Here is a 27,867-nt window from a genome sequence, read left to right as displayed (position 1 = left end):
GATAAATTATGAATAAACCCCCTAGATGAGCTTATCAGTGAGAGACAATGATCCAAAGCAGATTGAAATATAATGAGATGTGATATGACAGAAGTGTGCACATTGTACTGTGGAAGCCTGGAGAAGGGACACTCACACAATCTTGGGGTTCATGGAAGGCTTCTGACTCAGTTATCAGTCAGGGCCGAGGATGCCCCAAGCATTTTATACATTTTATTAAATTTTAATTGAACATCAGTCAACAAAACCAAGATTCCTTTAGTTTCTTCCATGTGTATGTTTTACCTTAAGGCCAGTAAAAAAGACAGGAAAAAATGGCAGATTCTCATGAATCACTATAAGGCTTTCATTTTTCCTTTTTCATTTATTCCCCTCTCCAAATTCCTTCAACTCTACAGGGATGGAGACAAGTATAGAACTGCTTGACCTGGATAGTGCTGTCAAGGAAACCCTGCAGCTCTACAAAAGACTCTGTGCTAGATGGCATCACCCTTCCTGCCTGTTTCTGCTTTAAGTCTCCTGTCTTGACCTTTTTTTAGAACATATTCTCTCGACTATTATCTTAAGAAATGAAACTTAAAGTCTTGCTTCATCTATCCACATACATATTTGCATACATCAATAATTTTTCCTCATTTTATCACAAACAATAATCCATACACAATAACAATATTCCTTAAGCATTTTTGAAACAGAAGTGAAGTCATAAACTAAGTTAGACCCCCCCATAGAAAATGCATCTCTCCATAAAACAACTCCCTGTCATAGAGATTATTTCTTTACTCCTTATAATGAATCTGTTAGGTAAGTGTTATTATTCTCCATTCATAAATGAAAAAACTTGACTTCAGAGTTGGTTCATTATTGTAATCGATAATTCATTCACTTAACAAGTGACGAGCTTCTACTTGCCAGGCTTTATGGTACCAGAGACACATCTTGCCATCAAAGACCTCACAATCTTAGCAGAAACAAAGCTGTACGTTCATCACACCATTTTATTTTCCTGAATAGCAAGAAGGCTGGATTTCTCTGCCCCTTACCTCCCACTACAGCTGGATTGGGGCCACATGATTGAGTTTTGGCCAATGGTGGGTAAAAGTAATAGAAGCCATTTCTTAGCCTGGCCCTGGAAAGAATCGTCTCATTTGGTCTTTTGGCCCTCTCTTCCCCTGGGTGGGCTCAGGTGACATAGCTACAAGGCAGCAGTGCCTCTCAATTTGCATTTAACTGTGACATGAGGGAGAAATAAACTTTTATTGTGTTAAACTGCTGATATTTGGGGTTTAATTTGTTACCACAGTATAGTCTATTTTTTCTTTCTTGATTAATACAAAGTTTCAAGGGGGAGACAGACATTAGACAATTGAACACCAAAACCAAAATTGCATGGAAGGGAATAAAATGAGTACTCTGAACTGGAATAACAAAGGAGATCTTTTTTAGTAAATTGGATCATGGTTCAGAAGTATTCCCTTCCCACTCCCCATATTTCCAAGGGAAGAGTCTACCACTGATGTTGGGTTAGGCTCTATGACTTGCTTTGGCCAACAGAATAGGGAAGTAACAGTGGACCAGTTGTGAGTCTAGGACTTAAAAGGCCTTGTATGTTTCTGTTCATACTGTTCCACCTCTGCCATGGGTAAAGGTTATGAAATGAACAGGTTCAGATTAGCCCACTGGTCCTGGGAAGAAACTGAGAGATGTATGGAGCAGGCACCCTAAAGGAACAGACTGCTTCCTCACTGGTCTTTCAGACTCTAACTTTAGCTACCTCCAATACTATAATATAGTCTAGAGATAACTTCCTAAAACATTTCATCATATGTGTTTGACCCAGGGGGACACGGGTGAGGAAAAGGAGAGCTAACATTTACTGGGTGCATATGTTATTCTAGGTATTATCCTAGGTGATTAGAGATGATATTTCTTTCAGACTGGTTTCCCCTGGCAGCAGACTCTGCCTAAGACAACGATTTGAGAATAAATACTTTATTTGGGAAGCAATCTTAGAAAACACCAGTAGAAAAGGAGTGAAACAGGGAAGGGAAGGAAGCCAGTAATGGGTGTGTAATGAAGCAACTGCCACTCTGGGTCGCTAAGGCTCATCCATGGGGAATATATCTCAGGGTAAGCCATCAGAAGGTGAGGAACGTGGGCTATTTATTCTCCAACTCTCATCTGTGAATGACTGAAGGCTGAACCTGGAGCCATTAACCCCTCTGTACTTCCAGGCTGCAGTGGACACAAGCTGAAAGAAGGGTCTCAATAAAATTTGACAGTGCTTGCACTTAGATGCCATGAGCACATAGTAGAGTGTTAATAGTCAGGAGGACATGGGAGGGCCCCCGACAGCAGAACCTTCTTTTCATTTATTCCTCATAAATGTCACCATTTTAGAGAGGTTTTTCCCTGATCACTTAATTTAAAGACACATACCCCAGTTTTCTATCACTTGTCCTTTCCTTCTGAGCCCTTATCAGAATTGATCACTATTAATTTGCTTCTTTTCTTGTATATTTTCTATATTTGTTCCTAGACTGTGAACATAATGAGGTCAAGAACTGAGTTTATTTTGTTCAACAACACCTAGTACAAAGTAGAAACCCAGTATTTGTTGAATCAAGTATTGAATGACAGCCCTATAAGCTAGGTAGTGTAATCTTCATTACTGGATGGGAATACTAAGGCCATATTAGTGGTGACAGAATTCCAATCCAGGAAGGTCTGACATAAAATCCCATACTTTTACCACACTGCGATAATGATACCATGCTCTTTTCCTATTTCCTGTCTCAGAAAACTCAATTATTTCCTATTTCTTACATCATTAAATCTAAATTCCTCTGCCTGACTTTCAGTTCCTTCTATAATCTGGCTAGTTAGACCAGTCGTGCTGCATCTTAAAAAAAATTAGTGCACAAATACACTATGGGATGAATGAAATGTTGTTTAAAACCATATGAGAAAATGACTTGCAGGTTGCTTTTTGTCAAAAATTAGTGTAATATGAAAAAACAGTGTGATCCGCCTTCTAAAAAGTCCAATGAAAAGGCTAAATGAATGTAAATGTAATTTCTAGAGCAGTCAGAGGGGTGGGTGTTAATGATGGTACATGTAAGACTCGGTTTCTGAGGACAAAATGACTGGAACTCAGAAAAACTGACAACAGAACAGCAAAATTCCTTTTATCCATGCATGATAAGAGATTTTGCTTTAGGCTTTAGGCCTGAACAAAAAACACTCTACCACACAAGCAAAATGGAACCAGGAAAAATGAAGAAGGAAACAAGAGAGGAAGAAAACAATGTGTTTCTACTTATATTTGCTAACAATGTGTAGATGCTTTCATTTACATTATTTCATTTAAGCCTTAGGACCAGGTCATTAGCATGACTGTAGGGCCTGACAAAAGCATGAAATAATTTAGCATTCAGTCACGCAGTAACAAAATTACTGAAAATAAGAGAGTTACAGCTTGAGTACCAGGGTGAAAATTCACATAAAAAACACTAGGTAATAATATGACCTTTTTTTTTTTTTCCATTTTTTTGGGAGGAAAGAATGTATTGATTGATTAAAACTATTTGAAGCATTCCTATACTACCGCTCCTCTTTATGGGTGCTTCTTCCATGGGAGGATAGTACTCCCTGTCCCAATGATATTAGCCTAGGCCAAGTGAGTTGCTTAGGTTAATGGAATACCAGCCAAGGGGAAGCTTTAAGCCAGCCTACATTCTCTGTCCTTTGTGGCAAATCTTAGCCACGGGCTCCATTTTCTTTCTAGACTTTGGAACAAAGAGATGATGGAGCAGAGTCCCAGTCAATATGCAGCCAACATGTAATAGTAATGAAAAATAAACCTTTGTTCTTGTAAACACTAAGGTTTAAGGTTTTTTATTATTACAATGGTAAAAGCTGTGTATGAATAAGTAGGTAAAAGTGCCTTTTTAATTCTGGGAAAGTTTACAAATCAAAAATTGAGATCTTGAAGAAAACCACTTTCCATTCATAACTTTAAAAGTTTAACGCAAGAAAAATTTATAAATGTTGTTTATAATATTTAAAAAACTTTGACATGTTAGGGCATATGGGCACATGATTCCAAATGAAATGAGAAATACATTATTTACTGAGTTGTGACATTGAGTTCAAATATGCAGGAGAATTTTATTTAGTTGGTTTATAATAGTATTGTAATGCTTACAAAAACTTGAAATTTACTATGTTTATACATTAATTGATTAGATTTGTAAGAGTGGTTTAAGTCTTTGGGAAGGTTTTACTTGTTACCTCAGTGTTTGAAATAATAAAGAAGAGAAAATTTATTAGATTTATGAAGAAAAAAATGTTTAACAATTTTAAGTAAAAGTTTTAAAGTGATTGTTAAAACTTACCTGATTTATAAATAGAATAAGATTTGTATGTTCAGTCTCAAAAAAATACTGAAAAACTAGGTTTAAGTTAAAAACTTTAACTTTTATAAAATGAAAATTAAAAATTGCAAATAAATAATAATTTATTAATTAAATAAATAATCTTTACTGTGCACAAAAGTCATCCTATAACATTAAAAACTCACAGCAACAAAAGTCACTATGAAGTAGTAAAGTATTTTCCATTTTATAAATAAGGAAATGAAGACTCAGAGAAATTAAAGTTGACCCAAACCAAAATTATGGTAATTCTACAATTTTTTAATTCTACAATTTGTAAAATGGCTTTCAAATGTGTCATAAAATGTAATTTATTCTCTTTTTTATTCTCATTTAAAATGTTAATGCATGTTCATTTATAAAAGCTTTCTAAATCATCACTTATAAATAAAGTCTTAGCTATTATAGATACTTGTATATTGAAAAAAATTATTCTCTGGCTGATTTTTCTTTTGAAATTTTTTTTGCTTCCTCAACTGGATGGATTATTCTTGAAGAAGAGAAGAGATTTATTCTACCCCAAGTGACCAATAAAAAAAAAAAAAAATGTGCACATAGCAAGTTCTTGGTAAGTGCTCACTGAACTAATGAATAAAATGCACACAAAAAAAGCATTTTATTTATTATCCTTTTGTTTCTTTTCTTTATCTCCTTCATAAAAGAATCTGAGGAGGCTTATAATAAAAGATAGATACAAACTAGTTTTAAGTAAAATAAAAAAAATTAGAACCATAAAAATGAAAAGAAAGAAAAAATCTTATTATAAGACTAACATTTACTGTGACTTAGCATGGAATGTATCTGTTTGCTTCCCTGGAAGACAGGCAACAGGGCAAAAGTAGAGGCTATACATGTTCTTAATCTGTTTCAAGGAATCACATTAATTCTGATGCAGAGTTCTTAAAGGTGTTTAATTTGTTGATTCACATAACATACAACCTAAAATACCTGTAAATAATAACATTGACCAAATCCTTAACTTTTTCAAGTTTAGAAAAGAACCAAAAGACCTTTCAATAATGTAAAGAATAGTGATTAAGTCAAATGCATGAAACATCTGTCCATCTATCTATATATCCTTTTATGTTAATAGCTTTTACTATGAAGTATTTTTATGTTAGTTAAAAGGCAAGCCTCAAAATTAAGCTAATATGCATTAACTCACACATTATATACATGATATATATGTGTACATACGCACACAAACGTATCTGTGCAATTTTGGGAATTTGAAGCAACAATATATATAATCTGTTGGATTCCTATAGATAAGAGATTTAAATTTCTTCTTGGAATAGATATGTAGATATGTAACTAGTGGTATATCTTAAAGGATTTTAAAGTTACACCACCCTTGGATAAACTAGAGTCAGCACAATTTAAGATTAAAATATAACCTCCTTCTAAATTCGCTTAGTCCTACCTAAAAATTTATGGAAAACATTTAGAATTGACATTGAAATAGAAAAATTGAGCACCGACTTTATGAAACAAAGTGAAGTAAGATTTGTTTTTGTCTTAAAGCATTAAACTATTAGAGAAAGTAATCTATTTTTTAACCACTTATAATCTTCATAAATAATGACAGAGAGACTCATTTCTGTGAGATTTTTCAAGATAAAGTAAATCAGGACAAGGTAAAAGTGAAATGTGGTTTGTAAATTGGAGGTAAGATTCCTCTAAAACTTTTGGTGTTTTCAGACTCTTTTAGGTTATCACATTAAGTAATTGAAAAAGCATTGAAAAACATTAAGTAATTGAAGGCTGGAGTCTATGCAGATGCATCAATGAGCTCATGAACAGGCCGCCTCATGAACTTTCTTAATGATGGTGTGGAAAATACATGGCACCAGAAATATAAGTTATGTTTATGTAATAAACATTGCAGTTGATCCCTGGAGAGGAAAACTTGTCTGGATAATGGCTAGTTGTAAAGCTGCTCACCCTTTGCTGACTGTCATCAAAAAATCATTTCTGATTATTTTTAAACACAAAAAGTCATTATGGCTATTAAGTACATATTATAGTATGCCTAAAATATTGTCTACATTTCATATATCATCAGAAATATTCATCTCATTAATATGCTTTCTAAGTGCTATAATTATCTATTCAATCAAAACTCATTTTTGCATCCTTTATATTTTTTAAGTTCACCTCTCAATCACACTCAGCCTTGACTGTACCTTCAGTATTCATTGTGGCTCTTAAAAGTTAGCAAATACAGCCTTTGAGTCCAGAATTAAAGAGTGAGCCTTTAATAGTCTCTTTTCCCTTAGTTCCCCTTCCCAATTAATTTTATAACAAGTTTAGTTAAGCGTTTGGCCTAAAGGGGAAAAAATCTGAAAAACAAAAAAGCCTCGGAAAAAGCTTAGAAATCATTTTGTGGTTGATGATGCAGGAACGATTGCCCCACCATGGATTATTCCTGGTAATACTAGCCAAAGTATTATTAATAACAGGATGCCAGCAAAAATGCTTATCACAAAAGCTGTCATGTTTACTGTCATCTGTAGTGCTTGACTTTAGAAGGCAGCAATAAGAACTGATGGACTTTATGATGTGCTCTATCTTGCCTGACAGTAAACTGATAGGCATGTGACACATCAAACGCTACAAGTGAAAATACATTCTTGATTAAACATGGTGCGTGAAGACCTGTGAGCAGAGAGGTAACATTATTCACTCTTCACCCATGCAACCAAATGGCACAAAAAGTCATATATAGTTTGCTTTCAAAATTAAAGAGGAAGTATTTAGCTTTGGTCTTGATGACAGGAGATTCAAATTCACACAAAATAAAACAAAACAATGCCTGGTTTTCAAATATTTTTTATAAAAAATGTAAATTAATTAAAAACAGAATGTAGAAAATATTGATGCAAAGACTTTCTTGCCTTTATACCATATGGACACACCATCAATTCAAACAAACTTGTAAAATGTAATCTTTTCTTTGGCCTATACAACACTGGAGATACCATTTAAAAATCTTTGAGTACAAATATCCTTTGTGCAGTAGTTTGAAAATAAATTAAGCCAACTCTTTCTAAAATAGCGTGCTCCAATTAAATAGTTAAGTTTTCTTTAAACTTATAAAACCAGAGAATCTTCCAAGGGGGCTAGAATACATTCATTGCTTTCAGGACTTTTATTTCATAGGAACACTTACTTATTCTGTATATAGAACAGTCTCACATGGATCAGAGTTTTAGTTGTGTGGGGGCCCAGGGCAGGCCACCCCAAAATATGCCTCAATGACATATTGATTATTTTGAATTAAAGTTACTTAAGAAATGGCCAATACAAGAGGGACACTTTGAGCCTCCTCTGTCTCCCTAAAAGCAGTAAAAAAAAACTTCCCATGTGAAAAATCCGCCTCTAGTAGTAGAAGGACCCCCCTTATCTCCAGAGATAAGGAATTAGGGGCAGAGAAGCCTATATAAACAAACCTTGTTACTTTAATTTACTATCCAAGCCCAAACTCTCTTTAGATTCTTCACAAATTGAGTCCCCAGAACATAAGTTTCCTTGTCCTGTCAACTCCGCTCAAATATATTGTTTCTTTATTTAAAAAGTATAAAAGCTGCCTGCTTTGGCCACTTCTTAGATCCTATTTCTATGAGATTTCCGTGCATATGAATTAAAATTCGTTTCTTTTTCTCCTGTTAATCTGTCTTGTGTCGATTTTATTATTAGTGTAGCTAAAGGAACTCAAAAGGGGTCAAGGGGGAAATGTCTCCCTCCCCGATAGTTGATATTGAGTCCAGCTGTAAATTCCAAGGAATGTGAATTCATAAATATACCACTACCTTTACTATGTTATCAGTGTAATGACTTTTTGTTTCATTTAATATGAGCAATTAAACAATAAAACTTGAAGTGTATATTTTTTTTAATGAAGATGTATTCTGCTATTCATTAATTATTTCATTCATTGAGCAAGTATTTACCAAGCATCTCCATGTGCCTGGCATTGGGCTCAGCATAGGTAATGCAGGTAGAACAGAGGTCCAGTCCCTGTCTCCACAAGGCTGACTCTAGTGAAGCAAAATTCCAAACATGACATTCTACTAATAGTATTACTGTTTTGGGGGATATTTTATGCTAACTTTATTCAAATAAGCCTGAAACATTTGAAATGCATTGATTTTCTAACTAATATGTTGTTGGTCTTTTAATATACTTAGTTTCTTTATATGTAACATATGATTTGACAATTTAGAGAGAAAGTTTCTTGAGGCTTTGTCTATATCATCCATCATTTTAAAGCCACAAGTATAGTTTTATCTAGCACAACTAAAAAAATAACTTGATCTTAAAACAAATCACCGTGGTTTTGCAGCTAGAGCTGCAGCAGGTCAAAGTCAAGATTGCCAGAAGTTAACAAGAGAAAGGTACTCACAGTGGGGCACAGAAGGGTCATGGGCTCCAAACTAAGGTGGACATCTCCAGGGAAGTTGTCAGGCCAACAAGGATTCCTTCTTTCTGGGAATGGCCTTAATATAAAACACAATATTACCCTGGACTTGGGCATAGAGAAGTGACTCAAACTGGGCTGATCAAATTCTCTCTTTGCTGAGAAATAAAACTTAAAATGCAGAGGTAGTGATTTTGAATCTTTGGAACTGAATCACATTAATTATTTTTTATGTTTTTTTCTCTTTGAGAGAGAACAGCCACGAACTTCTATTGCTGAGTTCCCTAGAATTTTCTAGGTTCCTGTCCCTTTTCTCCTCTTTTGCTCCTCTCTTCCCCCTTGGCTTGAATGAGGAAGTTGAATGTGTCTCCCAGCTCCTAGATAATTTTTTTCAGGAGCTAGCATTGCTATTCTATGAAGTAATGGAACCAGCCTCACCAGAGGTGGAAATAGCTCATGGCCTCATGGTTATTCTGGCTTCCCATCCAGTACTGTAAGGATGGACAGGAAGGTGCCAGGTTAATTTGTTTTTTTTTGCTAGGCCAGCAGAAGAACTAGATGGACTCATAATTATAATGGGTTGTTCAAACATAGACTTCAGTAGAGGCAGCAAGATACTACAGAGGTGATATTCCAAAGCCAGACTGATGTATGTGGAATTTACGAAGTAATAATAATAGCAAGTAATTATATAGAGCCAGAAATTGTTCTAAAAGCTTTACATATATTAGCTAATTTAATCTTCCCTATTGTTTTCAATGAATAAGCTGAGGCACAGAGAGATTAAGTAACTTGCCTACATCACACAGCTGGTAGGTAGTAAAGTTGTTACTCAGATGCCAGTGGCTTGGCTCCAGGATCTGTGCTCTGAACTACTCCTAGCTGGTCTATACTAGCTAAGTTCAGGTTCTACTGTTTTGGACCCCAGATCAATGATTTAAAAGGGATCAGATTATTGAAAGAGAAGGAGACTTTGTGAAGGAATTTCGCTGGAGTAGCTATTTCCATGGTATGAGTACCCTTTCCACCTAGGGGTAAGGAAGCTGTCTTGGCTGGTCTTTCATTCTGCAACAGGAGTTCTAGACATCGATGTGCAGTCACATCATGGCAGACAGGAGCTATAAGGACTTCTGCCAGAATTGGTTCCTGGTTGTGAGTGCCACAGGAGTGCTGGAGGTGGGGTCAGACATGTTGCCTGCTTCTCAGGATTCCACAAGGAGGCATTTTCCCTACCCTTCCTGGGCTCTTGCCCCATTTTCTCTTTTCCAGGGATGCTGAAGGAGTTATGCAATTGGTGAGTTCTGAAGAAGAACTGAGAGTAGATGCTGCACTCAGAACCCCTCCCCTCCCTCCTCTGGATCCTGCCTGGGACATCTGGTTTTACCCTGCAAGTTTCTAGCTGTACAGCACTAGGCCCCGTGGAATGAAGCTACATGAGCTAATTCTTAGGAAGATCATGGTAGTCAGGCACTTGAGCTACATCCTCAAGCATCAGTGTTATCAGTAATAAAAACAAATAGGCAAAAAGTAAATTTTGGTGAGGTAAATAGCACCTGGAGAAGTTTTTGATGGGGCCAGGACATGGAGCTATGGGCTTTCAGTTTTAGCAAGTAGGCCATGCAAGATTTGATTGGGGGTTTATTACAGTTCACAGCAGTTTTATTCCTAGGCAAACGGTTGTTTTTGCACAGACAGGGCTGTTTTATCAACACTGTATTGGCCTTGCTGATCTTAGTGCGCATTGGCCAGTGTTTAAGCTGCTGTAGTTTGACCTTGAGCTTTGGGCTTGATACACACATAAGCCCTGTCCATGGCCTTATAAGTTAGAGAACTCTCATTGTGGATGTCCCCACAGAAGAGTAGTGAATTTGGTTAATAAACAAATGAAAAGTAACAGGGAGCCCTTTTAATGAAGAGAATCTGCCCTCTTCTAGGTGGAATTGAAAAAGATAACAAACATGTCACTGAAACGATTGCATACATAAAGGTCACAAAAAGAAATAATAAAGTCTGTTTGGAACACTTGGTCTTTAAGAATTGAGTTTGTTAAGGTATCAAGGAGGAATTGAAATGGTATGAAAAGAAGAATGCTTCAGTTTTACTATCAGAACAGAAGCAGCAGAAGAATAGAAACAAAATAAAGGAAAACTGGCTAACTTTATTGGAGGAAAAGAGAACTTTCCTTAGGAGAAATATTGAGATTTTATAGGATATATTAGACAGATATGAAATAGAAAATGGGAACTTCCAGGCCAAGAGAAACAAATATTAAAAGGAAATGGATAGACTCAGCTCTGATGAATCTTAAAGAAGAAAGTCGAAAAGCAAAAGATGTTTCAGCTGTACCAAGTCAAACAATTATGACAGAAGCCTAAAGAAATCTAACCAAAACAGAGAGACAGAATTTTAGAGAGTGATCTGGAACGAATCCCCAAGAGATGGCAGGGTCTGGGAAACTACTGAGGATGTGGCCTTTCAAAGCTGTAGATAAAGCGTCCAGAATGACAGCAATTGGGAACCACAACTTGAAGAACAGGGACATGATACCAAAGCATCACAAAACCTGGACAAATTTAAGGATAGGAAAAAATATATTTAAAGCATTATTAGGGGAGTTTCAAAGTGATAAAATCATTATAGATGAGGGTACAGGTATTGCCTTGCCCTAAGGAAACCCTCCAGAAATTTATAAAGTTAGCATTTTAAAGGAAGATCCAGCAAAGATAAAGCATATTAAAGGAGACATATTACAGGAAAAGGCATGCAGAACAATAAGAGATCAAGTCTAGGCCTGGATTTTGATCCTGACTTCATGGGAAATTTCTTCCTCAGTGGGATTATCCAACCCAGACAGGTGAGGATGGATACGATTTATTTGAATAGTGAAGTCTATTGAAAGACTCATAATTTACTGATTTCATATTTCTCATATGAGAGACCTCATGAGACAAAGTTTAGAAAAATATGTTATAAAAAATATGAGTCCAAAAGCAGTGAAAATCTAAAAAACAAAGTACTAGGAAATAGTACTAGTTTTACACTATTAAAGAAAGAAATAGATCACCTATAGGAACAATATAAACTCTTAGAAACTCAGTTCAGACCCCCTGAAATAGAGTTGCCAGATTTAATGAATAAAAATAAGACACTGTAATGGTTAGTTTTATGTGTCAAATTGATTGGGACACAATGCCTGGATATGTGGTCAAACATTATTCTGGATGCTTCTGTGAGTGTGTTTTTGGATGAAATTGACATTTGAATCAGTAGATTTTGAGTAAAACAGATTGCCCTCCATACAGTGGGTGGGCCTCGTCCAATCAGTTGAAAGTCTTTATAGAAAAAGACTGACTTCCCTGGAGAAAGAAGGAATTCTGCTAGCAGATGGACTTTGGATTTGTATTGATGTATCAGCTTCCTCCTGACTCTTCAGCCTGCAGATTTTGGACTTGCCAGCCACAATAATCATATGAACAAATTCTTTAAAAATATATAAATACACACACACACACACACACACACACACATATATATATGCTATTGTTTTTGTTTTTCTGTAGAATCCAAATACAAACACCCTTACCTGAGTTTCAGATAAGGAATGAATAATATTTTCATTTTAAATGTGCCCTAAATCTTGTATGAGATGTACTTACAGTAAAAAATTATTTGTTGCTTATCTGAATTCAAATTTAATCAGGTGTCTTATATTTTATCTGGCAACATTACCCTAAAATCAGTAGAACAATAGAGGGAGATAAAACACTATGGGCCTATTTCACTTCTGTGAAAAAGACATTCAGAAAGAGATTCTACTCAAGGCCTGCCTGGAATAGCCCAATGTTGAAAAAAGCAAGTTTCTTGAAAGAGCAGACGCTTAGCCTCATTAGGTCCCTAGAGGCACACATTTCTGAAGTAACAACAGCTGCTTTAGGCCAGGAACATGCTGCGGTTAATTCTCCAGATGAAACAGATAACAATGACAGCAGCTACATAGGCCTCAGCAATTCCATAGCAGTACATATGGCAAAGGGCACTAGGGTTCCAGGACTAAAGACATTTGCTCACCCGGCTTTTAGAAACCATGCTATTAGACAGACCCACATTCAGCCCATCTCTGGCACTCAAAGAGGCAACAATTTTCAAAGGTTTGAAAATATTGCCTGGGGAAAAAGGCACTGCAAACAAGCTGAACTAGGGTATTCAGCATTGCAAGCTTCTAAACTTTGCAAAAAGGCAAAGTGTCTTAATAGCTTCTCTCTGAGAGAGGAAACAGTATGTATAGGTAACTATTCCCCCATATATCACCTATGCATCATGCCAAAATTAACCTATGGATGGGAGAGTTCTTCCAGTTAAATTTAAATGCAGAAGTCATAGAGTTTACAATTTGTAAACTAGTGTGGCTAACTCCTTCATCTCCTTGTACATATGCCATCTTTTGTAAAAGTTCTACATATTCTAGTCTCCCTACTTGAAATTGCCCTCAAATCTCTCTCTAATCCTAAACCCCCATAACTTTGCACTTTTATCCACAGTATGAATCGCCTTCTAATGAATTATAACTCATTTATTTTGTTTAATGTCTGCTTTCCCCAACAAGAGCATGACTGTTGAGACTGGAAATGTTTGCCTTTTTTGGTTTGATTTTTAAATCTTTTCTCACAATGTATCACAAACACCCAGAACAGGGAGAGAGGCACATGGTAGGCACTCAAACAGTAGATATTTGTTGAATAAATGAATGTAATTTAATCATATTGCAGAAGCCTTGCTAACCATGCAGGACATTATTTGGGATAACAGGTAGAACATGAAGTGTCAAGACTTTGGTTTACAGTGGTCTTGGAGTTAAATCTACCCTGCTCCTCCTCTCTGCCCCCAATGGTACCAGAAGAGTCCATGAAAGAATAGCAGTTTATATCTGGCAAAGACTGCCCTAATAAATTCCCCACTAGTTGTCTAAGGGCTTAATGTTTAAGCTCAGTAGTTTAAGAGATAAAAATTCTAAGGAACATTGCAAGTGGAGATGCTTCTTATCCACTCACTTATTTTCTGTGTGGAGAGATTTCCCCAACACTATTGACCTCTTATCTCATTTCTAATTCTTATTAGGAAATGCAATTTTTTTTTTTTTTTTTTTTTTTTTTTGAGGTATGTGGGTCTCTCACTGCTGCAGCCTCTCCTGTCGCGGAGCACAGGCTCCGGATGCGCAGGCTCAGCGGCCATGGCTCACGGGCGCAGCCGCTCCGCGGCATGCGGGATCTTCCCGGACCAGGGGATGAACCCATGTCCCCTGCATCGGCAGGCGGACTCGCAACTACTGCGCCACCAGTGAAGCCCCAGGCAATGCAATTATTTACCAATTATTTGAAGAACTTGACATGCGTAGCCCAACACTTTCCTCCATCTTTCTTTGGGGTGAAGCTGCTTCAGGACAGATACAGTACACTGGTCTGTTTCTCACTGCTATAAATTTTATAGGAAGACTTCCCCACATGAGGAGGCCTGTGGCTTTTCTGTACTGCTGTGGCTGAGTCAGTTAAGTATGCATATATCTGAGTACAGTATGAAGATGTCCATTGTTGCCAAACATCACAGCTATGTCCTCCAATCTAGCTTTTAAAAGTAATAAAGTTGATGATTGATCTCTAACTTCCTGCCACCTTGTCAATATCTTAATTGGTTCCAAAATTGGTCTGGAATATGGAAATTATTTATTGGATGCCTTTAAACTCCAATAAGTATCATGGCATGAATCAAGTTGTATCTTTTATAGTTCATTTGTTTTTGGTAAACTTCTATTAGAGTGATACTTATATATCAAATATTGTACTTAATGCTAGTGGTAGACAAATGATAAGATGTATCTGCCTGCCCTTAAGCAACTAACAACCCAACGGGGAAAAAATAGACATGAAAGCAAAGGATAAAATACTGTGTTGTAAGTACTGCATTAATAATCTGTGCAAAGTGTTTCAGGGACTAATAGGAGGGAGGTCTTGCCCTCTGCCAAGGAGAGAAGGAGAACTTTTCATAAAGAAGGAATAAATTAGTAGAGTGGTAACTACTGAAATATACGGAAAGATATAGAAAGGGCTGAAATTTTATTTGAAGAAGTCTTTCACCAGATAAGAGAACCAACGCTTAGCAAAAACATGTAGCAAGTGAATTTGTTTTTCAAACTCCTCACCTATATAACCATTTTTTGACCTTTCCTTTCTCTTCCTGGACATCCAAACATCTCTTGAGATTTGATTCCTTGTAATTACTGAGATTAGTGAGCTAAAATCACTTTTATGATAGTCTTAAGATTTGACTAGTATTACCCTCAAAGGAATTTGCATTTTAAAAGAAGTCCAGGGATTTCCCTGGTGGCACAGTGGTTGAGAATCTGCCTGCCAATTCAGGGGACACGGGTTCGAGCCCTGATCTGGGAATATCCCACATGCAGCAGAGCAACAAAGCCCGTATGCCACTACTACTGAGCCTTCACTCTAGAGCCTGCAAGCCACAACTACTGAGCCCACGTGTCACAACTACTGAAGCCCACGCACCTAAAGCCTGAGCTCTGCAGCAAGAGAAGCCACCGCAATGAGAAGCCTGTGCACCGCAACGAAGACCCAACAACGAAGACACAATGCAGCAAAAAAAAAAATAATTAATTAATTTAAACAAACAAAAGGAGAAGTCCAGTGAAGAGTCAAGCCCTAACTCAAGCAAATGGTTTGCTAAGCCAGAGGTGTTAGGAAAATTAGTTCTAGTGGATCTTTTCTAAAATTATATCCTAAATAGAATCTTGGGAGAAATATGGCTGCAGATAGCTAAGGAAGCTGGTTTAAACCTGGAGATATTCCAGAGAAGAGTTTAAGACATATTTTTGCCTGAATTTCTATTATTACCTTGAATGGAAAAACTGTCTAAAATACATCAACTTTGTATAAAGTTTGCATGAGCCATGAGCCTGATTTCAATTTTCTAATTGGTCTAAGAAGGTTCAGGCTGTAAGTCTAATTTAATCTAACCTCCCTTTAATCTTATTTTTACCTCATGCCAAAATTATTAGTAAGCAACATGTAATAATTTCAGGTGTGCTGATAAAATTCAAGTTGAAAATGTAACATTATTTTTTGTTATGACACTGTATAGTCACAATCTAAGCTATTAATAAAGTCAAACAAGAGTAAGATTTTCTAGCTAATGAGAAAACACTGACCACTTGTTTCTCTTGAGCCCTCTTGTACTAAAACCATGTATATTATTCCTTTGGCTTTGTTGTAGGAATTAAGAAAGGGTCACCTAAAGAAAGACCTAAGAAATGAGGAGTGGGAAAGACTAGTCTCCTAGAATGGATATGCTAACTAAAACGATAAGCAGAGCTGGATAGGAATGTGTAATTCAGCAACCCTGATGTTTTAGACACATGACTGTTAATTTATAATTCTTTAAGCTATATACACATTATATACATTTCTTTGTATGATAGTTTATGTTTAAAAATTCAGAAAATGAATCATGGAAAGCTAAAATGAGGACACAGAATACTGTAGTGTAGGTATATAGCATGGAACAGTAGGAACAAGGTAGCTTCTGGAGTCAAACAACGTTTGCGTCCCAGCTTTGGCACTTACTAGCTGTGTGACGTTGCATAAATTATTTAACATGTCTGAGATCCTATAGCTTCATCTATACAATATGACTAATAATAGTTCAAATTTGAAAGAAAGAAGGGCTGGCTCTAGAATGGAAGGGAGATGTAGGGGAAATGGGTCTCATTCCAAACCAGAAGGAACTGTATTTTAAAGAAAGTTAAAGGAGCAGTTGAAGATAATGGACACATAACTGCCCACAAATTGTAGGGCTTAGATAGGAAAAGAGGGCTCTGAATGATATATAGAGGCCTGGAAGTCACTTTAATATCAGTGCCCAGATTCCTGATCTCCCAAGTACCACTTCTTCTGTTCCTTGTCCCCATTCCCATCCCTAAAGTATTTTGGGATAGCTAAGTATATACAGACAAATATACAATACAAACAATAGTATAGGATACAGTGTTGAATAACCTTACCTGTTCCATTACGCTAGGTCAAATGGCAAATACATCATCTTACTTTCATTTCCTTAACTTATCTAGGATTATTTTTAATACCAACCAGTTCTTGAACCTGATCGGTCCAGTATAACAGGCTTAAGCCAGTGAGTGCATAGCATTCTTATGGTGTATAGTAATGGTACAGGAATAGGAATACATCCCAATTTAGGCTAGTGAAATGATAGGGAACATTTTCTAGGATCATCTAGGAGGTTTCCTAGCATAAAGAGAAGCCCGAGAAAAGATAGTAACTCTTCTGCATACTGACATTGTTATGCACGTGTGTGAGGTCTATAACTACACAGCATGGTGTTACCATCCTGAGGATTACTTCAAATTTCCTTAGCAGATATGAGCCCTTCCCCACACCCACTGCATAAGCCCCCAGACCAAGTGAGTGAGATGACAGTAACACCCGGTCATCAACATCATACTTGAGTCATTAATACATAGTTTGAAATAGGAACCTGGTAAAGAATACAAGTATCTGGGGATTCACCACAAAATTGAGATGAAATCCACGAGAAGAAGGGTAGCCTTAGGATCTTTTAAATTAATGCACTCCACTTCTTACACTGCATTTAGTGTTCCCTACTCCTTTATCCTATTTACCATAAATCATCCAAGGCTTGAGTGCCTTTCAATCCTTGATTCATTGACACATATTTAATATAAACTTCTTAATAAGGATGGTGCATCAGCTCTCTGAAGGAGAAAACTAAAATGGGAAACAGAATGCCAAAAGAATGGGTAACTAAAAAGCAAGAACAATCACAGCAGAAGTGAAAGATGACAACTTGATTTGGAGGGATGTCCAGATGGAATTATAGGCAGTAATGGGTATTTATAAAACTGTCCTTGAATCATTAGGGAAAGGTTAAATCATGTTCAGTAACTTCTAATATGAAGGCAGGAACCTGACTAATTATCATGATTTTCACCAAACTGGTTAATACAAGAATATTTTGACATTTGGAAAGGTAGCATTTAGTTATTTGAAAACAAAATAATTTTAAATGTTATCTCCTGATAATATAAAACAGATTGTTTATATTAAGGAAAAGTAAAATATCAATGCTATAAGGATAGAATTATGTTATTAGGAATTTAAATTTTATGATGGTAAAAGAAAGAAAGAAAAACTCTTCAGTTAATTTTTCTTATTATTCAGAAACTGAACAGAAAGCCTCTGTGGAATTTTAGTTCACACAGTACAGACTCAGGGAAATTTTGAGGAAAAATTATACCTTCATAGATATTTCTCTATATGAAAACAATTGTATTGTTTTTTTTTTTCTTTTAAACAGGCCACAATCACAACTATGCTACCAAGAATTACTTAGCTATTGAAAACTAAATTGGACTGAGTAAAAATTTTAAAAAAGACAACATAGCAAAGCTATTGAAACAAAGTTTAAGAAAATATAAATTTATAAAAAATAAATTGAAGTCATAAACATTTAGGATTGTTTAGGACTGTTATATCCTCTTGATGAACTGACCCCTTTATCATTATGAAATTATCTTCTTTATTATGTTTTACTCTGGACTTACTTTTTTCTGATATAAATATAGTCACTCAAGCTTTCATTTAAATACTTTTTCTATCCTTTTATATATAACCTTTTCATATTTTTACATTTAAAAGGCATTTTGTATAGCAACTTTTTCTTTTTTCTTTTTTTTTTTAACCAATCTAACAGGCTCTCTCTTTTAATTGAGGTATTTACACCATTTACACTTAATGTAATTATTGATCTGTTAAGGCTTATGTCTCCATTTCATTATTTGTTTTCTGTTTGTTCCCCTGGTTTCTAATTCCTCTATTTTTTTTCTCTTGCCTTCCTGTGGGTTACTTGAATATTTTTTAGTTCAACTTTTATTTATTTATGTTTTTTAGTATAAATAATGAAGTAAGCAGCCATACTGAGAATGTATATATATCAAGGAACTGCAGGAGATCTCTAGACCCTAAAGGTGGCCCTCAGCTGGAAGTCAGCAAAAAGCGGGGCTCTTGGTCATAGAATGACAAGAAAGTGAATTCACAAGAAAGTGAATTCAAGCCTAAGTAAGCTTGGAAGTAGGTTCTTCCCCAGTTGAGTTCATGATGAAACTTCAGCCTGGTGAGACCCTGAGGTAGAGAACCTAGACAAGCCCTACCTGGATTCTTGACCCAAAGAAACTGTGAGATAAACTGTTTTAAGCCAGTAAGTTTGTGGTAATTTATTACATAGCAATATAAAACTAATATAGCATCATAAAGAGATTATTAGTGGTCTGAATGAAAGCCATCTCAGCAGAGTGATTGGGTAGGAGCCAGACTACATTGATTTGGAGGAATGAGTCAGGGGTAAGTAAATGGAGTGAGTATAGATAACTCCTTTGAGAGGTTTGCCTGAGAACAGTCTGGGAATGTAGGGCTGTAGCTGAATGGTTCTTTGGTTTTGAGGACAAAGTTTTTATTTTTATTTTTTAATGGTAAGTAACTTGAGCATATTTAAAAGCCTGTCTTTTACAAGAATCAATTTTTACTGAAAGTTTGCTTGGCTATGTTAAATGCAATATAGCTAGATATAATTCACATGAAATAATTGGTTAAGAGCTATGTCTCGTGTCCTAATGTTGATATTAATATTGATAATATTGTAAAAAGTATAAAAGATTATAAAAGACAGCAGTATGAATTCTGTTATTTAGCAAAACCCTCTTATTTGCAATATCTCCAAATGCAAGAGGGCTCACCTTGCATCTGGAGGATCCTATTGTCTGAGTCAAGTTCCACTATTCTTTCAATTCTCAGTAAAACAAAACCACTATCATTTGGCTTTCTAAGTTGGCAGCTTTCCATGAGAGCTGACCAGTAAGTCTTGGTCTAGATCCCATGTTGAATTTGTAGAATCATAGGGAAAGAACTGTGTGAGACAAATTACTATCTAACACGAATTACTATCAAACATTGCTGCAAGAATTCCAGCTTTATGTCATTTGTTTACAACCTGTTCCTTGCTTTATATTATTATTTCTAAAAATAGTGGTTATAATTTCTGTAGATTTTTATTTCTATGATCAAAACATGCTTTCTATCCTCAAATGGTTAGTTTGAAAAAAGAACAATAATAATAAATGAAGAAGGAGAGAGAGAGGAGGAAAAAAATTTGCCAAGTCCCAAGTTCTATACCAGGTACTTAAAAAAATCTTCCTTAATTCTCCAAATAACCCTTCAAGGTAGGCTCTTTAATTAATCTTATTTTTTAAATAAGTAAACTGAGTCTTGGATTAAGGAAATAATACCCAGGGTCCTGCAGCTGTTCATTAAGTGTCACATTAGAACACCCTTATGGTGACTTTAAAGTTAATGTCTTAATTAACTACTATATTCCTCCCATTCTAAAAAAGAGGATTCTTTCTTAGGGAATTAACAGTGGTCTGTACAGGACAAGAAGGACTGTTCATTAAACTAACAAGGGATAATGAAGACCTCTCTGGCAGGGAATAATACTTTACATGTTTCTCATTTCTCATTATGTCCTTCCATGTTCAATAACACAGTCAATCCAGCTGAGCTCCTGTAGTGATATTTCAAAAATTGTCCTGACTGCCACGATTCAATTGTTGAGGACTTGCTTGTTATAACACAGGAAACAGTTATATTATGTACCTTACATTATACAACAATAAGACTTAACTCTGAAATATGTCTATCATTATTAGTCTTTTGTATCCATGGTGATTTAATGTCATCTTGCCGCCAGTCATTTGACTTAGGCTAGTGGTTTTCAGAGTGGAGCTTGCATCAGAATCTCCTGTAGGGCTTCTTCGAAACACACAGATTACTGGATCCGACTCTCAGACATTTGGATTCAGTAGTTGTGGGTTGTAGACCTTAAAATTTGTGTTTCTAACAAGTTCCCAGATGCTGCTAATGCTGCTGCTGGTCTGAAGACCACACTTTGAGAACCACTGGCCCAGACCAGGGTTTTAAAACCTTTTTCTGTAAAGAATCAGGTAAATACTTTTGGCTTTGTGGACCATATAGTCTCTGTCACAACTGCTTAACTCTTCCTTTGCCATGGAAAGCAGCCATACACAATACCTAAATAAGTAGGAGATGGCTGTTTCAATAAAATTTTATTTACAGAAACAGGTGTCAGGATGAATTTGGTAAATGGACCATAGGTAGTCAACCTCTGGCACAGACCAACTCAGTATAAGAGGCCTGAAAAATAACTTTGTATATATTAAATATACTCTGTGACTCCATGAGAATCAACTATAGAATTATCCACAAAAACCCTTTCTAAGTTTCTAAATAAAATCTGCAGAACTATAATAGAGACTAAGCTGATTGTCTTAAACCAGCACAGAGGAGAAATCCCAAAGCTTCCCTATGAACCCAATAATAAAGCAATAGTTTTATGCACGAGTCTGCATCTTATAAACAGTTTTTGTTCTAACATGCCCATGAACTATACCTTCATTTTCAAATTTTAGTTTTAATTGGATATTGTTTATAATGCTAGAAACTATAAATATACCAAATAAAAGAAAACTAACACTGTATTAAATGACATAGATGCCAACCCAATCAGATTATCTATTGACTTTATAATAAAATGAAACAAAACAAAGATACTCTACTTGCCATGAGTGTGCCCAGATTTAATACATTTGGTCTTTACCTGGAATGGTGTACTCCAAACTAATTTAAAATGCCAATATAACCTTAAAAATCTACTAAACTATATATGCCAGTGAACCCACTGCATTAGCTCTATCCTTACAAAATGTAAACTCCTGTAAAAAGGCATCATTCAGAAATTTTTTTCTGAATTTTTGTCATAATGGATTGTGATTTAGTACCCTGAAAATAATTAGATGCAAGTGACATGAGGAAAGCTAGTATTATGGGTCATCTTATAAACTTAAAATGCAAGTATTATGTTAAACATCTCCAACAATGCTATATTTAGATGCAATATTTAGATAAAATCTCTACAATTATATATTGTAACATTTTGATAATTTTAAGATGGATTAAAATGGCCTTCTGAGGGGATACATGACTTCTTTCAAAATCTTTTCCTAAATTCGATTAAATCAAATGTTTCATTTTGATCAATGGATTTAGATTTGCTACTAGACATTTACTCTTTAGCCTAATGAAGTTGTTTTCAAAGAGTCCTCAGTTTTAAAAAAAAAAAGGTTGAAAGAGAATTGTGGTCAAATGACACTGGAAAATGTTCACTTTAAACACACTTTAAAAGTTTTTTGTTTTGTTTTTGTTTTTTTGTTTTTTTTTTTTACTTCAGGACTCGTTGGAAATAATATTCATGGTACAGATATCTAAGAAAGATGTGGTAAATCATGTAGCTTTTTCCAATCTCATTTGAACATGGAACCAAGTTATTAGTAGAGCATTCTGAAGTACAAGAGAAACACTTAAGAAAACAATGTTCTTAGTGCCTGTATCCAGGTACCATATGATATTTTTAAAAAAAAATAAATTCAATTAGAATCAACAAGTATTTGTTAAGTACCTCTGTTATTTGACTTATCAGTTAAAGGTTAATGTTTTACTTTTACTATGCCACTCACCTAAGTCTACCTAGAATGTAGTTAAACCTATTAAACATACTTACACTCCTCTTCAGGCCTCTTCCGAAGGGCTGCACGAACTTCTTTACAAGGACTTCTCTGATATTGTGGGGGATTCCTTCCCCTTATTAGGTTCTCCATCCTACAGGAGGGAATTAACAGAATATTTTAATACCAAAATCTTGATAAATTTTAACAAGTTAAATGGTTTAAATCAAGAGTCAACAATTCAGGTAGACCACACCATTAAGAGTATCTAGCAAGGAGTAAGACAGTAGGGAGTGGCAGTGACTCTGGTAAACTGGAGAGTGCTTGACTTTTCTTAGGCATTCCAATGTTAAAAATATAAAAACACGTGGATGAAACTCATATAAACATTCTCCAGTTAAAGACTGTTATGGACTAAATGTTTGTGTCCCCACCCCCTCCACTCCTCCAACCCTTTCCCTCCACACCCCCATTCATATGTTGAAACTCTAATCCCCAGGGTAATGGTATTTGGATGTGGAACCCTTGATAGGTAACTAGGTTTGGTTGAGGTCATGAGGGTGGGACACGCATGATGGAATTAGTATTTTTATAAGATGAGGAAGAGAGACCAGAGCTCATTCTCCCCTGCCACATGAGGACACAGTGAGAAGGTAGTCATCTACAAACCAGGAAGAGGGCTCGCACCAGGAACTGAATCTGCTGGTGCCTTGATAGTAGACTTCTAAGACTCCAAAACTGTTAGAAATAAATGTCTATTGTTTCAGCCACCCAGTCTGTGGCATTTTGTTATAGCAGTCCAAGCTAAGTCAGAGACCCATTAACTAAAGAATGATTACTTATAAAGCAAACACATTTATCAAAAATCACGTTGCCCTTTAGAAAGAAAGATCATATCTTTCACAACATTCTGAATACCAGTTTTCAGGAGTTTTAATTTCTGCTTTCCTCTGTGCTAATGATTAAATTGGGAGGGGTTTTCTAATTCTAATCATTGTGACTTCTTAAAAATATGGTCAATATAAAGTGCACTTCTCAGTTACTTCCAATGCTGACAACCAGAAAATAATAATAAATGGGCCAAATGCAACTTGGGTTGGCATATTAAACAGCATATACTCTGTGGTTAGTATTTTCTGGTTTTAGTAAACCTTACAGTTTTGTGCCAGCAATGCACACTCTGCTTATTTTGAAAACATTAAACAACTCTTGAGTGTTTAGGATTTGGAAATTCAAAACAAAACAATGATATTTATCATTTAAAAATATAAACATAGCTTTTAACATCTACATAATTATTCTAATGGGATATCACTTGTTTTAACAAACATGCTGGCAGATAGCATGTAATGGTGTGGTTGTTATGGGTTATGGTGGTAGAAAGTCTCCTAGGGTGAGTAGTACAGAGAATTATATTTCTAGTGTCTAGAGAGGAAATTGGGAAAGGATAATCCAATAAAAACAATATGTAAAATGGTGTGAAATATGAGATAAATAACCTTTTGTACTGGAAGAGTAACATAACACTATTTCTAAGAGAAGCTGTCACTGGTTCTTAGAAATACTTTTCCAAATATATTTCCTTAAATCAAACCATTCATAGGTAGGGACTACTTTATATGTGTGTGTATGCTCACTCATATGCCCATGCTTGTGTATGTAAAGTACAAGAAAACATTTCTCAATGTGTGATGATAACTTGAAATTTAGTTTCACTTGAAGATCATTTCAAGTGAGAAAAAGAGTTCAAGGTTATGATAATACAATGACAGGAAATCAAGTGAAAACCTCAAGAGTTTAAGACATAATTTGCTTTAATACTATATATGGGGGCAAAATTAAGCTTCCAGGACCATCCCTGCAGTTTCAGTATGAGGATTAGCCATGTAAATTATATAAAATGTTCTAGATTCTGACTCGAATTAATTCAGTGCACTATTTTGATTACATGTTTCAGAAAATACATGAATTTTCATGATGATATAATAACAATTTAAGTGAACTTTAGTTAATCACTAGTATTTACAAGCTCAAGATAGTAAAATACAACAAACATAACCTACAAATGCAAGTATCTACATAAAATTGTGATTTAATTTTAAAAAACAATTAGTCATCGTGATTATACAGATGAGGGATGACAACTTACCCTGGTTGGAAATCTACATAAACCAGTCTCTTAGATAGGCTATTACTTTTCCTTTTATGTATCTGACTATCGAGAATGTGAAAACGAAAATGGTCTAGTTGATTTTGACGTAATTATATTTGAGGGTATGTCAGAAAAACTGAAATACAAGTTAGAAAGTACTGCCAAAGGCTCTAGGAAAGTTTCACTTACATGGTTGCTATTGGCATCAAAGATCACCAAGAATCATTGTGCCCAAATGTTGCATTATGGGAATGCTCACAAGCAGATATGCAAGAGATTATGCAGTGTTAGCAATGCCGTATAGTTTAATTTTAAGGAGCCTAGGTTCTGGAATAGACTGCCTGGGCTAAACTCCCATTCTGTCTCTTAAAGGATGATTTTAGGGAAAGATACTTAGCTACTTTATACCTTAATTTTCTCAGCAATAAATGGGGATAACATTAGCTACCTCATAGGATTGTTGTGAGGATTAAATACGTTAATAGTGTACATGTGCTTACACTGTGTCCACCACAATACAAGAGCTCAGCAAATGTAGTTATTATTAATCATAATTATCCCAAATAAAAATGAAATCATATACTAAAATTTTAAATGTCTGGTATGTTAGGAGAAATATGAAAACTAGCCTTTATTTAATAAAGAAAAAGAACAGATGACACTGTTGAGAAAAAAATTCTGGCTAAACAAATGTTCTGGTTATTGGAAAAATACAAAACATCCATGCACATAAATTGCCAATTTTCAAAATGAAGAACTTAATAAACTATATTTCATTTTATTCAGTAAGATTTAAAGGATCACTATATGACAATCTTCCAAGGATACTCACATGGATAAAAGTGGGCTGGTAACCTCATGAATTAATTAAAATGCTAAATAACTTATTCTTTCTTAGAGAATTCAGAAGATGTTACAAAACTGTATAGTGGCCTTTGACCTTAGCAAGAACAATGAATATATCTTACAATGTATTACCATTTATCATTTATTCCATCTAATCCTTACAACAACCTTCTGAAAGAACATTTTGAAGATGAGGAAGCTAATGTTCAGAAATGTTCAGTGACCTGATCCTGGCCACACAGGAAGTAAGAGGTGTAACTGAGATTTAATCAAGATTTTCTGATTTTTTAAAAATCTTTTCCTAGTTGCTTTTTAACCCACTATTTCCATGAGTCTATGATTAGCTATAGATAATTTCACTAGCAGACTGAATACTTGAGATTCTACTATGTCGTGCAAATTTAATTTTGATGTAATTCTTATTGAACATAATATTAATATTTAGATTAGTATATACTCATATACAAATAGTATATAGTACATTAAATATACTACACAAATATATACACATTTGTAAAAATGTTTATCTTCTAATTACATATTGAGGTTTTTTTTATCATTTATCTATTTTCATTGAAATGTTTGCTTCTATTAGTGATATTTTAAGTTTTTAGAACCACGAAAAAGATAACTGGGGAAGGGACTAAGGGAAGATGGCGGAAGAGTAAGATGCGGAGATCACCTTCCTCCCCTCAGATACACCAGAAATACATCTACACGTGGAACAACTCCTACAGAACACCTACTGAACACTGGCAGAAGACCTCAGACCCCCCCAAGAGGCAAGAAACTCCCCACGTACCTGGGTAGGGCAAAAGAAAAAAGAAAAAAACAGAGACAAAAGAATAGGGACGGGACCTGCACCAGTGGGAGGGAGCTGTGAAGGAGGAAAGGTTTCCACACATTAGGAAGCCCCTTCGCGGGCAGAGACTGCGGGTGGCAGAGGGGGAAGCTTTGGAGCCACGGAGGAGAGCACAGCAATAGGGCTGCGGAGGGCAAAGCGGGGAGATTCCCACACAGAGGATCAGGGCCAACAGGCACTCAGCAGCCCGAGAGGCTTGTCTGCTCACCTGGCAGGGCGGGCGGGGCTGCGAGCTGAGGATCGGGCTTCGGTCGGAGCGCAGGGAGAGGACTGGGGTTGGCGGCGTGAACACAGCCAGAAAAGGTTAGTGCACCACGGCTAGCCGGGAGGGAGTCCAGGAAAAGGTCTGGAGCTTCTGAAGAGGCAAGAGACTTTTTCTTCCCTCTTTGTTTCCTGGTGCGCGAGGAGAGGGGATTAAGAGCGCTGCTTAAAGGAGCTCCAGAGGCGGGTGCGAGCCGCGGCTAAAAGCGCGGACCCCAGAAACAGGCAGGAGATGCTAAGGCTGCTGCTGCTGCCACCAACAAGCCTGTGTGCGAGCACAGGTCACTATCCACACCCCCCTTCCGGGGAGCCTGCACAGCCCGCCACTGCCAGGGTCCCGGGATCCAGGGACAACTACCCTGGGAGAACGCACGGCGCGCCTCAGGCTGGTGCAATGTCACGCTGGCCTCTGCCGCTGCAGGCTCGCCCCGCATCCACGCCCCTCCCTACCCCCGGACTGAGTGAGCCAGAGCCCCCAAATCAGCGGCTCCTTTAACCCCGTCCTGTCTGAGGGAATAACAGACGCCCTCCGGCGACCTACACACAGAGGCAGGGCCAAATCCAAAGCTGAGCCCCGGGAGCTGTGAGCACAAAGAAGAGAAAGGGAAATCTCTCCCAGCAGCCTCAGAAGCAGCAGATTAAAGCTCCGCAATCAACTTGATGTACCCTGCATGTGTGGAATACATGAATAGACAACGAATCATCCCAAATTGAGGAGGTAGACTTTGAGAGGAAAATTTTTGATTTTTTCCCCTTTTCCTCTTTTTGTGAGTGTGAATGTGTATGCTTATGTGTGAGATTTTGTCTGTATAGCTTTGCTTCCACCATTTCTCCTAGGGTTCTATCTGTCTGTTTTGTTTTGTTTTGTTTTTTAAATTTTTTTCTTAATAATTATTTTTTATTTTAATAACTATTTTATTTTACTTCATCTTCTTCTTTCTTTCTTTCTTTCTTTCTTTCCTTCCTTCCTTCCTTCCTTCCTTCCCTCCTTTAGACAACAAATCATCCAAAATTGAGGAGGTGGACTTTGAGAGCAAGATTTATGATTTTTCCCCCTTTTCCTCTTTTTGTGAGTGTGTATGCTTCTGTGTGAGATTTTGTCTGTATAGCTTTGCTTCCACCATTTGTCCTAGCATTCTGTCTTTTTTTTTTCTTTTTTAAATTTTTTTCTTAATAATTATTTTTTTATTTTAATAACTTTATTATATTTTACTT

The 27,867-nt window shown here is 36.1% G+C and overlaps 1 protein-coding gene across 2 annotated transcripts in view; it reads right to left on the bottom strand.

Moving 5' to 3' along the window:
- LOC307182241 (leucine-rich repeat-containing protein 7-like) overlaps positions 1 to 27,867 on the bottom strand; it is a 395,705-nt gene that overhangs the window by 259,264 nt on the left and 108,574 nt on the right. The window contains exon 2 of one of the 2 annotated variants that reach the window (XM_079913466.1): positions 22,588 to 22,685. In XM_079913466.1, the coding sequence (XP_079769592.1) occupies positions 22,588 to 22,685 (98 nt within the window). Of the gene's footprint in view, positions 1 to 22,587; positions 22,686 to 27,867 lie in introns of those variants that run through there. The other variant, XM_079913467.1, reaches the window with a different exon arrangement.

The sequence above is a fragment of the Stenella coeruleoalba genome, assembly GCF_951394435.1.
Source record: "Stenella coeruleoalba genome assembly, chromosome: 1".
Taxonomy (NCBI): domain Eukaryota; kingdom Metazoa; phylum Chordata; class Mammalia; order Artiodactyla; family Delphinidae; genus Stenella; species Stenella coeruleoalba.
This window is presented reverse-complemented; position numbering and strand designations above follow the sequence as displayed.